The sequence below is a fragment of the Odontesthes bonariensis genome, chromosome 21 (assembly GCF_027942865.1).
Source record: "Odontesthes bonariensis isolate fOdoBon6 chromosome 21, fOdoBon6.hap1, whole genome shotgun sequence".
Taxonomy (NCBI): Eukaryota; Metazoa; Chordata; class Actinopteri; order Atheriniformes; family Atherinopsidae; genus Odontesthes; species Odontesthes bonariensis.
This window is the reverse complement of record NC_134526.1, coordinates 14,100,377-14,112,728: the sequence shown is the minus strand read 5'-3', so window position 1 is coordinate 14,112,728 and position 12,352 is coordinate 14,100,377. Positions and strand designations below refer to the sequence as shown.

General features: G+C 38.6%; 3 protein-coding genes across 5 annotated transcripts; 2 read left to right on the top strand and 1 right to left on the bottom strand.

Annotated features, from left to right (window-relative positions):
• The first annotated feature begins 1,709 nt into the window (after positions 1 to 1,709).
• Positions 1,710 to 2,306, top strand: LOC142371431 (retinal cone rhodopsin-sensitive cGMP 3',5'-cyclic phosphodiesterase subunit gamma-like). The gene is made up of 3 exons (XM_075454096.1): positions 1,710 to 1,864; positions 1,952 to 1,992; positions 2,082 to 2,306. Exons 1-3 carry the CDS (start codon positions 1,710 to 1,712, stop codon positions 2,156 to 2,158), a joined length of 273 nt encoding a protein of 90 aa, XP_075310211.1. The 3' UTR covers positions 2,159 to 2,306.
• Positions 2,307 to 3,684: 1,378 nt separating this feature from the next.
• On the bottom strand, positions 3,685 to 4,881 carry tspan10 (tetraspanin 10). The gene is made up of 3 exons (XM_075454578.1): positions 4,792 to 4,881; positions 4,084 to 4,676; positions 3,685 to 3,991 (listed from the first exon to the last, which is right to left on the bottom strand). The coding sequence occupies exons 1-3, from the start codon at positions 4,879 to 4,881 to the stop codon at positions 3,685 to 3,687; spliced, it is 990 nt and encodes a 329-aa protein (XP_075310693.1).
• Positions 4,882 to 10,336: 5,455 nt separating this feature from the next.
• LOC142371496 (uncharacterized) lies at positions 10,337 to 12,352 on the top strand. 3 transcript variants are annotated; one of them, XM_075454172.1, is made up of 4 exons: positions 10,337 to 10,423; positions 10,729 to 10,826; positions 10,920 to 11,049; positions 11,690 to 12,352. In XM_075454172.1, the coding sequence occupies exons 2-4, from the start codon at positions 10,733 to 10,735 to the stop codon at positions 11,967 to 11,969; spliced, it is 504 nt and encodes a 167-aa protein (XP_075310287.1). In that variant the 5' UTR covers positions 10,337 to 10,423; positions 10,729 to 10,732; the 3' UTR covers positions 11,970 to 12,352. The 3 variants fall into 3 exon arrangements, with proteins under 3 accessions (XP_075310287.1, XP_075310288.1, XP_075310286.1); XM_075454173.1 differs by having other exon boundaries at positions 10,725 to 10,826; positions 10,923 to 11,049; XM_075454171.1 differs by having other exon boundaries at positions 10,725 to 10,826.

The window sequence follows — 12,352 nt, the reverse complement described above, 5'->3', positions numbered from 1 at the left end:
ACCTGACACAGGCTTTTTTTGGGGTACAGAATATCAGCTGAATCTGCCTTTTAGGGAGAGAAATAGGAAGTGAGTGTCCACACATGTGCCAAATACGTGCGCATGAGTATGAGTAGGACAGATTACAGAGAGAAGCTGAAGTCTGCTATCACATGAATGGACCAGGCGTGTGTTTATCTGTGTGTGGGAAGATGGAATGGATTACCAGCTATAATGCAACTCAAGCTGAGAGAATTGCTGATGAAAGGAGAATGTCCACAGATCACACACTCATGTTCCCTGCTGCAGGTGTTACATAACATTTGTAGCTACTGTAGCTGGAAGATACTGAGGATCAAGGCTCAAATTTTGGAGAAAAACACACCATTAGTACCAACACAACACTTCTGGAAGGTTGTAGAAATTTGCAAATGACTTAATGTTGCTCCTCTAACAAAACATTGCACATCTCTGATCTCTGTTTGCCAGGACAGTGTCAGGATCAAGGAACTGGTGTCCTCCAAAATGCCAGTAAGCCACTCCCACATGAACGTACTGTTCCATATATGATGTAAATGACGTATGTATAAAAGTGATGACAGCAGTTTCTTGTCTGGCTGCTTCATAATCTTCTCAGAGCCTGAACTGTATAAAAAGGCATCACTTAGTGCAACACCTCACCAGACATAAAGCAAGATCTCAACACTCGCAGGAAAAATACAAGGCAGCACAGGTGGTGAGTATCAGCAGCATCTTATCCTAGACAGGACTATTTTTTTTTCATTTTGGTGAGTTTAGCTTTAGTTGGACTTATAATGAAACGGAATTGGCTTGCAGTGGAGCTAAACTTGGCAAAATGTTAAGATTTAATTTGATTTAATTTATTTCATCAGTGCACACGTTGCAATCTTATTGCCAACCAGGAAAATTGCTTGATTAGGCTTGTGTGAACGCTTTAAAGTTGAAATCTTTACTGACTTGATTTATGAGGTGTTCATCAAGTCTTTTAATTTAGCATTGAAGTTATATTTGATGATGCCTTGTACAGGAGAATTTATAGTCAGAAGCATGTTTAATATTCTCTCCATCTTCACGTATTTAAATCGGAAAGAGAGCAGTCAGAACAATGTCAGCTTTAGCGATGACCTGAGTAATAAACATTCTTCAATGTTCACATTTCAACAATATACACAAAAACTGAATATGACAAATTTGGAAATTTAGAATGTATGGCAGAGCTGTTTACTGCTTTTGAGTGCATGTCGACCCTAATACCTTATAACACTTTGCAGAATTTATCCTTTACATGAGCTACAAATAGAGTTGTTGTTTTGCAAGGTTTCCTGCCACAGATATTCACACTGAAGAGATGTTTTAAAGCTGTTGTCAAGTTAGATTCTTAAGCAAATTCAGCATGTTCTCAGAGTAATCTTATAATGATGGTGTGTTGAAGATTAAAGGTATTGTGGGGGATTGATGAGAGATTATAGGAGCCATGGCAGCCTGTACATAAGTGCATTTCTTTATTACTCAGGATTTTTAGAATTGTTTGTAAATGCATGGTATTTCATGAGGAGACTTAATTTTGATTTTAGTTTACCAAAAAGCAAAATTCACAAGGCCCATAGTCTTGCAAGGAATGTTATCAATATTTTATTTTGTAATTTAAAAATAATTGGAATTATTTGTGACACTATGACTTTCTCAAAACTAGTTCAAGCAACAGAAGCATGAATACAGAAATTGTCAAACCTGAAGCAAAGACTGGCGGGAAAGCTCCCCTCAGAGCCACAGCCACTGGATCCCCACGCAAGAGCGCCCCCAAGTTCAAACAGAGGAACACCCGTCAGTTCAAGAGCAAGCCTCCCAAGAGGGGAGTTATTGGGTACGCCTCTTTTATATTCAACTTCACAGGTGTCATCAATGGATTCTTTTTTTTTTTTAAAGTTTGCTAATTTTTCTTCTTTACCAGATTTGGAGAGGATATCCCTGGAATGGAAGGACTTGGCACTGGTAAGCAAAAGTATAGTAGGTCGTCCCTCATAACTCATATCACATGGCGTGTTCCTTTTTTAATAGCTATCTTTATTTATTTCTTTTAGATTTTAATGTGATCTGCCCATGGGAAGCCTACAGTCATCTAGAGCTTCATGAGCTTGCTCAGTATGGCATCATCTGAGTCTCTTCTTCTGTGAAATTACTTTTATATGTACAAAGGGAACTAATGGGACATGTCATTTTTGTAATCAGTTTAATAGTCATCAACAATGGCTCCTTTTGAATGGCAAACACCACACTTAAAATGTGATGTCTTTGTGAAATATATGTCTGCATGTTGTAAATTCTGTTGTTTGTCTGAGATATTTTGTACAGTATATATATTATAGTAATATATGTATATATATAACTCTCAAGCTGCCATTTCCATGCCCATAAACACTGACGCTGAGCGGGTTCTTGTGTCATTGCCTGAGGCTACAGCGGGAGCTGAAACTGAAAGCTTTGTTACTGTCCAGCAGGAGATTCTGCACAACTGTCAGCACTGTGTTTTTTTATACTTAATCAAATGCAGAATAAAGCTTGGAATTCTTAAAAGTGAATTGAAACTTTTTGTTTACTTTTTTTCTAACAAAAATGTGTGCTTGAAACGTCCCATTGTCTGTTACCAGCATAATTATCTGAAGAGAGCATGAGTATTTCAGGGTTAATAAATAATAATAATAACAATAAAAGCTTTGTTTCATTGAACAGAATTAGATTTTTACAATTTGCTAAAGGTTAAGGTAAAATCTTATTTAAAATCGGTATTTAACCTCAGCCTTTAATTGAGTTGGTTGAGCCTTGGATTGCTGTCATACTTTTGCTTTCTAGTAAACAAGCTGTCTCAACCTTAGTTAAGCAGAAATATTGGCTGTTTCATCTTAGTTGCAAAGCAAACCTTTGAAATTCTGCCTCCTGGAACATATGTGTTAGGCAAATCTCTAGTTACATGTTTTGAGCAATTGAACTGAGTTGCACTGTGTTAATAATGGGTGGCAGTGGAGACTTTGTGGCTGTACAAACAGCGCAGTAGTGACGGAATGGAAACTAAATGTCAGTGAGGAAGACACACAAAACCAGCCACCCTTTGGCCATGTGATGGCAAAAAGTGGAGAAACGTTTTCAGGCATTCTTTATAGGGTCGGTTGTGTTTATTCATATCAGTGGGTATTGGCCATCTTTTTTTCTGAAGAGTGGAGAAACAGCTGAACCTTCAGTTTGGTGGACTAAAGGTATAACTGAAAGTAAGAGCAGCTCATTTCTCAAAATGCCTTTATGATAACTTTAGCTCCTTTGTTTTTGTCAAAGACTCACATGGCGTATTTGGTGTGAAAGGAACTTCTTCGGGTTAACTTATATTTTCCAATCAATAAGTTTGGATAGCCATATGTTTAAAGAGGTAACAAATATGTTTTCCATAAAACAGCAGCAGTGTGAGTCATGTAGTAAAGATATACAGGCAGATAACGTATCCTCTGAAACGTATTCTCCTCTGAAACTTTTGGTTGAAATTCTTGATTTTCCTTTAACGACTCATTTTTCATTTCATAAGTCTTTTGGGTCAGTCTTAATGAACTCAGACAAAAAAAATACCACAAATAGGAAAACAAAAAGAGAAACATAAACGGCTCGGATCCATTTCATTGCTATTTTCATCACACTTTCTTATGCATGGACTTTATGCCAGTTGATACTCTCCAGCACTCGTGTTGTGATGAAGACAGCCAGAATCTGGACACCAACAACAACGATTCCGATAGTCCCGATCAGACCGTCATACTGCTCAATCCAACGAGACATTCCCCCCAGACAACCGCCTAGGAAGATCACACTTTGAGCAGTGAACTCATCGAGCAGCTGGGCACCTACACCACACTGAGAGTTCCATACGGTGCCGTTTTCCAAAGGGTCCACGCAGCATGTTGCAGGGACACCACAGGCCAACACTCCTGGAGCTGAGCAGTTGTAATATCTAAAGAAAGGGAAAAAAAACCCAATAAAATCTTTATTTACTACCTTTAAGATGATTCCTACATCAAGACCAAAAATGCACATTCCACTCACATGTTGATCTCCCAGTCACGGTAGGTATCTGCCCCACAGCACTGCAGACTTGACTGAATCTCATCCGTGATGAACCTGAGATCCAGATCATCTTGATAGCGTGCCATGGCAACTAACATGCCTGACCGAAGGTACCCTCCAATCTGATCTTTCATAGTGTAGGCCATAATGGTGGCCAGTACCTGTACTGACAGTAGCACCAGAACTGTAGCTGAGAATATCCTCAGTAAGCAGCAGTTCTCTCTCAAGGCACCTACACACCCTGTCAGGCAGAGCAAAGTGAGCAGGAAGCCCAGAGTCATGAGTATCAGCATCGGGTCCGTGCCGATACTGCCAATCTTCTCCTGGGCGAACGATTCTTTGCTAATGAGGCCCCACATTCCCAGACCAAGAACGACCAGGCCCAGAACTGTAAACACCAGGTTGCATAAGAACAAAAAGTATTTTAGGAAATAGTCCATTAAAGAATAATTGTAGGAGGGTTGGATCCTAGCAAATGCAGAGCTGTTGGGGTCCTTTCCATTGTTTGTCCCTGTTTGAAACTCACTGGTGACACGACCAAGCTCTTCGTCATCCTCTTTTGAAGCTCCTGCCTTTAGACACATAGAAATAGCAATGTTTCAGAGCTGATATTAACACAAAAATGTAACTTCTCTTCATCCAACACAGAGACACGACTGTCTAAATCAAACTTATTAAAAGACTTACTTTTGGCAAGAGAGGGCTGGACTCATTCTGCGTTGTGTCTCCCTTTGACCACGGCCAAGGTATCCCCTTTACTACCAAATATCTCCACATGTTGTCAGCTAGTGGGAGATGATCCTCCCAGTGCTTTTAGCTGGTCAAAGTGGTACAAGCTAAAGCGAAACATAAAGGGAGTATTTGCAACAGCACAGAGGAGTGTGTGAGCTGGTGTGGAATAAACAAGCTGTGCTGAGCCAAAGAGTGCTGTGAGGCCTGAGATTTTTTCATCATGTGATAGTCACAGTGAGGGGATTAGACATTAGACATCAGAGCCTAGAACAAGAGACTTTTGATATGAATGTACTCGCATAATGATCGGACACAATATGTGTTTTGTCTCTAACTGTAGCTCACCAAATAACAGAACAGAAATACAAATGTTTGTGCAATAAATTACTGATCAGCAATAAAAATGTGAAATTCAGATGTTCTCGGAATAACAGTACAGGTTAACTTGATTTTGACCAACAAGATGATTTATTTCTAACTTAATAGACAACAAAGACTGTCCTGCATGTAAAAGAGCGGTAACTTCTTGTAATTTGGCTTTAAATAACATGAGTGCTTCACTTTAATCCAATACGTTCATTAAATAACTGCAACCTCAAAATGTTTTGGTTAACAGCCCACTTAACAAAAAAATATGTCAGTGTCCTAATATTTCCAGATCGGAGTCTGCAAGCACAGACCGAATTTACATTTACTGTTTTAAGTTTGAGAGAACTTTTAATAGCTAGCTACCAGGAAATTATTATTATTATTATTATTATTATTTTAATAGATCAAGAATACAAAGTGAGATCCAACATGATAAAAAAAAAGAAAAATAACTAAATAATTTATAGTGTATCGTATTGGTGACAGTGAATTTATTTGGATGACAAAGGCAGCCTGTTCTGCTGGCCTTGATATTGTGGAGAGGAATTTGATTTGCCAGTTGGACCAAAAGACATCATTCAAAGTGTAAAAATGTCTATCAAGAATCTAAAAAGGGGTCCAGAAACCCTTGGCTGTTCAGGTGTAAATAAAAAGAAACTAATCACTGACAAAGAATAAAAAGAGGAAAATAAGTAAAAAAAACAAACAAACATGCAATGATAGAAATAATAATGCATAAATTCATGTTCATGCTTTTCAGGGTAGTTGATTTACTCAATTCTTCCATCTCACAGCTTTGGCTTTGATTGCAAACAACATCTTTGGTGACACACGCTTTGTAATGATGTGTATTTTTGACCTCTGTTGAACCGTAGCTGTGTTTAAGCAGAAACAAAAATCACTTTACAGCAATAAAGTACAGTTACTTCATTATCTCACCACTACGTGTTTTACAAAATGTCAAACCATGATGATTTCGACAAAACTATTTCTGACAGCGTATCATTTATTTTAGTATGCTGTAATTTCTGCCTTGAAGCTGCTACGTATGTGTTTAATTACACTTACAATGACACTATTCTGCACAGAAATCGCTGCAACTTTGCAGTTCATTGTTGTGGCCACTGGTGGATAGTAAAGAGGAAAGTTTAAGTACACAAACATTGACCATCAAATTCATAAGTATCAAAACAGATGCTACAACATCGCATAAAAGCCTTCAAAATAAGATCTCCCGAGCAGTCAACCACTGTTTTATTCATCAATTTTTGTATTCTCATTTTTTGTCTGCCTCACTTGTGTTCATTAGAGTGCAGGGGTTTATGTTGCTTAACAACAATTTGTAAGCCTTTGTTACACAGATATTAATAGTTTCAGTACTGGTATGACTGTGAACACTAATATTAATAAGTTAAGGTAATACAAAGAATACTATTAGGATTATATAAGGAACTTTCCCTCCAAAGTGCACTTTTCAGCCGGACACTGCCCACATCAAACAATAAATGTGAATGTAACATTTTATTTGACTTTTTGCAGGGTTCAGAAGAAAAGTTTAGCCAAACATAGGTCAAACACTGGAGGCAATGCAGCTTGCCAGCTATATGTATGTAGGTGTGGCATTTTAAAAGCTAGCAGCTATAAAGTAATACATGAAGATTTACACAAGTCTTGTTAAAGCTAATTTCACCGTAACGGCAGGGCCTCTGGACTTACAGTAAGTGCACACATGAATAGCCAAAGTTAAATGTCAGCCTCAATAAATGAAGCATGTTTGGTCCAGTTGTTTACAGGATACATCTGTCATCAACCGCAGACCTTTGTTGAAGATGCTTTATTTGAAAAACAACAAATTGGATCCTTGTCATTTTTTCTACCTGTCAAAATGATCTATGTGACTGTTCATGGTCAAATGAGATACCATCTATCAAATGATCTACTTTGTCATTTCTCTCCTTTAACAATAAACTATAGAAAAAAAATAGATTCCTCATTGTGTTTACTTTGTTTGATTTCCGTCATTGGATTTAAGAGCTGATGTATTTTTGTCTAACCAGCTTCTTAATTTTGCTCTGATAAAGTCATTAAAAAGTGATGTGCTGCTCAGAGTCAATAACAAGTAGCATACGAGAGAGCAGATGTAAAACTGAGCTAAAAGACAGAGAGAGGCAGGTCTGGTTATCTCAGTCTCTGGCTCTGTGGCACCACTGGAGTCATTCTTTCCTCCAGCTGTGCTGGACTGAGCTGCAAGGTGCTGGAAGCTAGTTAGTCTCCTGCTGCAGGAGATCCAGAAACTGACTGGTAGATATGCATCAGTTCCTTTATGCTTCTGTTTCCATTCTAATGTCTTTTAATGGAAAAGGCTAATCATAACATGTCATGCTCCCTCACACTCTCTTCCCAGGTTATTCTGTGTGGACATGTTGTGAAAAGCTCTCACATCTGTTAGTTTTTGCCATTTTGACAGTGGAAACTAACATTTTTAATGTGATTGTAGATAAGCACCTTTACATTAACATAATTAGTGACTAATAGTGAAAAGCAGCAGTATTTCCAGTTTATGACTTTTCATAGTCTAACATTTGATCCTTCCCAGGTGATGGTAGTGTTTCTATGCCAGACATAGTTACAGAAAAGTAACTAACATTTGGTAAAGGGACAACAATAAAAATGGCAGTTGGGAACATTTACTGTTGTGTTGATCAATAATGCTTGAAAAAACCCCCACAAAGAAACAAAGATAAATGTATTAACTTTAGAAAACAAAGATATACAGCTATCATAGAACCATGTATGGTGAAGAATCAGCACTGAGAATCCAATAATATGCAAAAAAAAAAAGAACAAATACCATAAATTAAAGAGGCACTCCGCTCCACATGAGACTTCTTCTGCTCCATGTTTCCACTGAGGTAGTGGAAACTAACAACAGGGGAACTTTGAAATACAGTTTGCAGTTCAAAAGACAAATTATCACCATTGAACAATATTTTTCAAGACTTTACCAGATTTCATAGAGATTGGTTGTTGACAGAATCGGAACTTGGATGTTTAATATTTTTTTTTGCTGACAAATCTCACAGCTTCCTGTTAGATAAATCTTTTGGGAAGATGGGATTTAAAGTGCATTTAGTTCCTGAGAAACTAGTTTCTTCTGTAGTATCGTCAGCATTGAAAGTGGACGGACATATGAAAAAGTAAGTACATCCCATGGGAATCATTGGCTAGTCCAACAGATTCACCTGTTAGTCTGCCTAGGACTTTTAAAATGCCTCCAAATTATTAGAAATAAATAATTCCACTTTGAGAAATATTACTTGCAAGCAGTATACTCAAACATCTGTCAGTTTATTCAGGTCTGGCTGTCAGAGCCAATTCAACAGACGAGCAGACATTTTGATACAAAAACACGTCTCCAGAAACCCCCAAAATAATTACACAAAATCTGTGGGTTACGCTTGTAACTGTTGATGCCAATGTGCATGTGTCCACAGTCAGAAAAAGATTGAACAAATTTAATCTGAAAAGAAATAATGCAAGAGAAAAGACTTAATTACGTACCTTAAAGGATTTGAACATTGAAAGTATAGTTTTTTAATAATAGCAGCAATACACATATGAAGTGCAACACCTTTTCAGCAAAAGAACCTCATACCAACTGTGTTACAGTTTGGGATGAATTTGCTGCCCAATGAGCTGAGCAGCTGGCTGTCATTGTTTACTGCATCACGTTTTCAGACTGTGCAAAGAAAGTCTGGACCTTCACATTGGTTTTCCACAAGAATAAATACTACCATCTGAGGCCAGGGGTGTACTTACTTTTCTACAATTCAGAGAAGAACAGCACAGGAGTTTATATTTTCGTTGAATGCATGATAGAAAATGCAAATTTTCTTTGGAAATTCACTTTCATCTGATCTTCAGTCGATGTTTTAAAGAGGATCAAAAAGTTTGCTTGTCCACACATGTTGAAAAGGAGAGCATTTTACATTCAGTGTAGTGACTTTCTCAGATGACCATGAGGTCGGTAACTCTATCTTCATCCCACTTACACCATCCTTGTTGAGTTTAAAGGTGATACAGATGGTTGGGACTGTTGCCAAGGTAAATTCCTTTTCAGTCGAGATTGTCTCGCCTGAGCCCATATATCACTGCAACTATCTGCAGACATCAGCACAGTCTTTTAGAGGTGATGGGTTGTGGTAATTTGAAGTAGAGTAGAGCTGGAGTTTTTTTGCATCGAAAGGTATTTCATTTTAGAAATGAAGGAAAAAGTGCAGTTGTGATTGATTTGTCCCTGCCTCTTAAACAGCCACCTTCCTAAAATGATGCAGATAATAAAATCTGTCTTTGTACGGAGACTATTGACAAGGTGTTACTGTAAGGTTATTTCCGCGTAAATAATCTACAATTATTAAGGATGGGTTAATGTTGAATCGAGGAAATTGATTTAAATCACACAGCAGCTTATCTGAATTAGGGCTGAAGGCAGTTTGGGGCTGAAAGAATCTCTTGGGAGTTGTATATTCTCTCCGGCTATTCTCACACTGGCTGTTTTAGAGCTGAGTACAAACAATAAACTACTCTATTCATTCAAAAGAACAACACTAATCATGTAAATGTACATTTTTATCGTTTACTGTGTATTACTCTCCAGGTTTCGGTCACCTCTGACAGCGCCAGCGGCCAATGCTGGCTGGCTACATCTGTCAAGTCCAGATGTTTAGCAGATTGTATTACAATAGGCAGTAAGAATGTTTTTCTGGAGCCATACTGCTACGTCAAACACCTCCTCTGGATTAGAGCCCTCTGGGAGTGATGTTGCCCTACACCAGTCGCGGCAGCTAAAAGACATGTGGAGGAGAGACAGGGGATTATCAAGACCTCCCAATGAGACTGTGAGTTACTTATCATTGTAGCAGACATACATTCTGCAAGAAACATCAAACAAGAGACTTAAATGGGATGCATATGTGTGTTTTTGCTTTGGTGCCATGTAATATGCACATGAATTCAGCCGCCTGCCATATGCTAAAGGATTGGACTGTCACCGCCCTGCATCACTGACGTAGATGGGAGCAGGTGGGGGGGATGACTGCATGAGTTATAAGAGATTGCTACCCAGGTCATGTTTTTTCAGTCTGTCATACTTGAAGGATTGTATCGCATGTTCTGCTGCTTTGACCTGGAAAGACCTCAAGCACTGCATCACAAAAAGGTAAAACAAAGATTTTTGACATTGTATTCAGCCTTCAGCTCAGTAAATCTGTTTAATTACAGCAAATACAGTAAATCGCGCTTAATGAAATATGTGCATGTATCAATCAGAAGGGCTGTCCGTTGTTTTGGGGACAAATTTTGCTGTTCAATGTCAGTAGCATAAAAAAGTTTAGAGTTTGCATATTTAGTAAAACTATGTTATTTTATCTTAGAATATTTTCCTTTTTTTTTTTTTGGCACCACTCTTTAATGTGCTCATTTCCCAGAAGTATACCCACACATATTTTTGCTTTTACAAGGTAGAAACATGAAGATCAAACTTGTTTTGGTCCTGCTCTGCACGATCTTACTCTGTAGAGCTCAGAAATGGAAACAAGAAACCTCCCCTTGGGATCCTAAAGGTCTGGATATATGTGTCGTCATACTCAAAAATCATAGATGCATTAAATTACCATAAAATACGTTTCATGCTTACTGGGAATTTCTGTGTTCAGCAGAGCACACGAACGACAAGACTTGCTCAAACCTGACTCAGGTACTGGACAACTGGAAATATGCTATTCTAACCCAAGTGAAAGACCTGCTGATCAATGATCACGCCTCTGTCCTCCCTGAATATAACAGGTGAGTAACACAGCGACGGTGACACACAAAGAATCTCAACCAGAGAACAGTAACTTTAAACGCTGACGTAAAGAGATGTGAAATGTCCAAGAATTACAACACACTATCTTAGTGTTCAGTGGAGTTATTATTAAAATTAGAAATGACATAACTTGCTCTTGCTTTTGAAATGAGCTCAGCACAGAGACTGTGCCAAAAGAAAACGGGACATGTTTCAGCCTCATGTTCTGGCAAATGCAGAGTTTCTAGCACAGCACTCCAAATCAGGGACCCAGGGTCACGATGCCAACAGCTAGGAGCAAAGTTAATGTGGTTAGTCCAAAAGGAACCATTTGTGTTGACTTGCCAAAAATGATGTAATATTTGTACTATATTTTTTAAACTTTTATAAAGAGACCTCTGTTGTCTATTATTGCAATGTTTCCTGCTTATTGGGAGTCTGGTTCCACTTAACAGCATGTCATGAGTCTCATGTTTGTATTGTTAATTTGACTTGGCTCAGCTTATATTTTGCTGGTAAACAGTATTCACGTTTCCAGGGAGCTCATGCAAAGCGATACCAAAGTTAATTGAATTGCCATTCAGTGACTGCAATCATTTACTCATGTGAACTTCCTCACATGTCTCTGCATGTGACCAGGATCCAGCCTCTTTCAGATGCTTTGGGAGACCTCTACCGGCAGTTTAACTCTCTGAAAGATGAGCTGGGCAGACTCACCACAAAGTTTGACAAAGTGGAGGGTTTTGTGGACGATCTGAAGGATGGCAGATTCACCGTGCCTCAGCGGCCCGTACAGAGGATCCACCCCAGCTTCGGTCAGAGATCTCCACTGGGAGCACAGAGGAGGGCTCCTGACAGGAGAATTATCACTCAGCCAACACTGGTCAGAGCGAGGAGGAGAGGGCCACAGAGATCGTAGACCTGTGGCTCAGTGGTTTTCTTTGATGTGGCCACTTATGTATGAAGACAGTTTACATGTTTGTATATTTCTGAACATGATTATATGTCAGTATTTTATATAGGAATGTGATGTGAGAGACGATTGCTAAAATAATACTGCAACAGTGATGCATGTTGTAGAAATGCATGAAATGATGTGCGGAATCTATTTATCCTCACACCACTATGCTTTTTCACATTCTGCCACAAGGCGGGGGCATTTATCAAATCATCTGTCATCCTGCTGCTCTGTGTACCAACAGCTGGACATGATGTAACACAGGTACTGAAACAGTGTTACAAAGTGCGTCACAATCAGGACTGAAAGAAGTAAAACAGCAAGTTTTGTCTGTATATCACCGG

Excerpts from the sequence above, each read along its gene's own strand:
- LOC142371496 (XM_075454172.1), top strand. The coding sequence starts at position 10,733 with ATGAAGATCAAACTTGTTTTGGTCCTGCTCTGCACGATCTTACTCTGT. Across the intron at positions 10,827-10,919 it reads CTCCCCTTGGGATCCTAAAG|CAGAGCACACGAACGACAAG; the intron begins GTCTGGATATAT and ends TTCTGTGTTCAG. Across the intron at positions 11,050-11,689 it reads GTCCTCCCTGAATATAACAG|GATCCAGCCTCTTTCAGATG; the intron begins GTGAGTAACACA and ends GCATGTGACCAG.
- LOC142371431 (XM_075454096.1), top strand. The coding sequence starts at position 1,710 with ATGAATACAGAAATTGTCAAACCTGAAGCAAAGACTGGCGGGAAAGCT. Across the intron at positions 1,865-1,951 it reads CCCAAGAGGGGAGTTATTGG|ATTTGGAGAGGATATCCCTG; the intron begins GTACGCCTCTTT and ends CTTCTTTACCAG. Across the intron at positions 1,993-2,081 it reads AATGGAAGGACTTGGCACTG|ATTTTAATGTGATCTGCCCA; the intron begins GTAAGCAAAAGT and ends TATTTCTTTTAG.
- tspan10 (XM_075454578.1), bottom strand. The coding sequence starts at position 4,881 with ATGTGGAGATATTTGGTAGTAAAGGGGATACCTTGGCCGTGGTCAAAG. Across the intron at positions 4,677-4,791 it reads CCAGCCCTCTCTTGCCAAAA|GCAGGAGCTTCAAAAGAGGA; the intron begins GTAAGTCTTTTA and ends ATGTGTCTAAAG. Across the intron at positions 3,992-4,083 it reads CGTGACTGGGAGATCAACAT|ATATTACAACTGCTCAGCTC; the intron begins GTGAGTGGAATG and ends CCCTTTCTTTAG.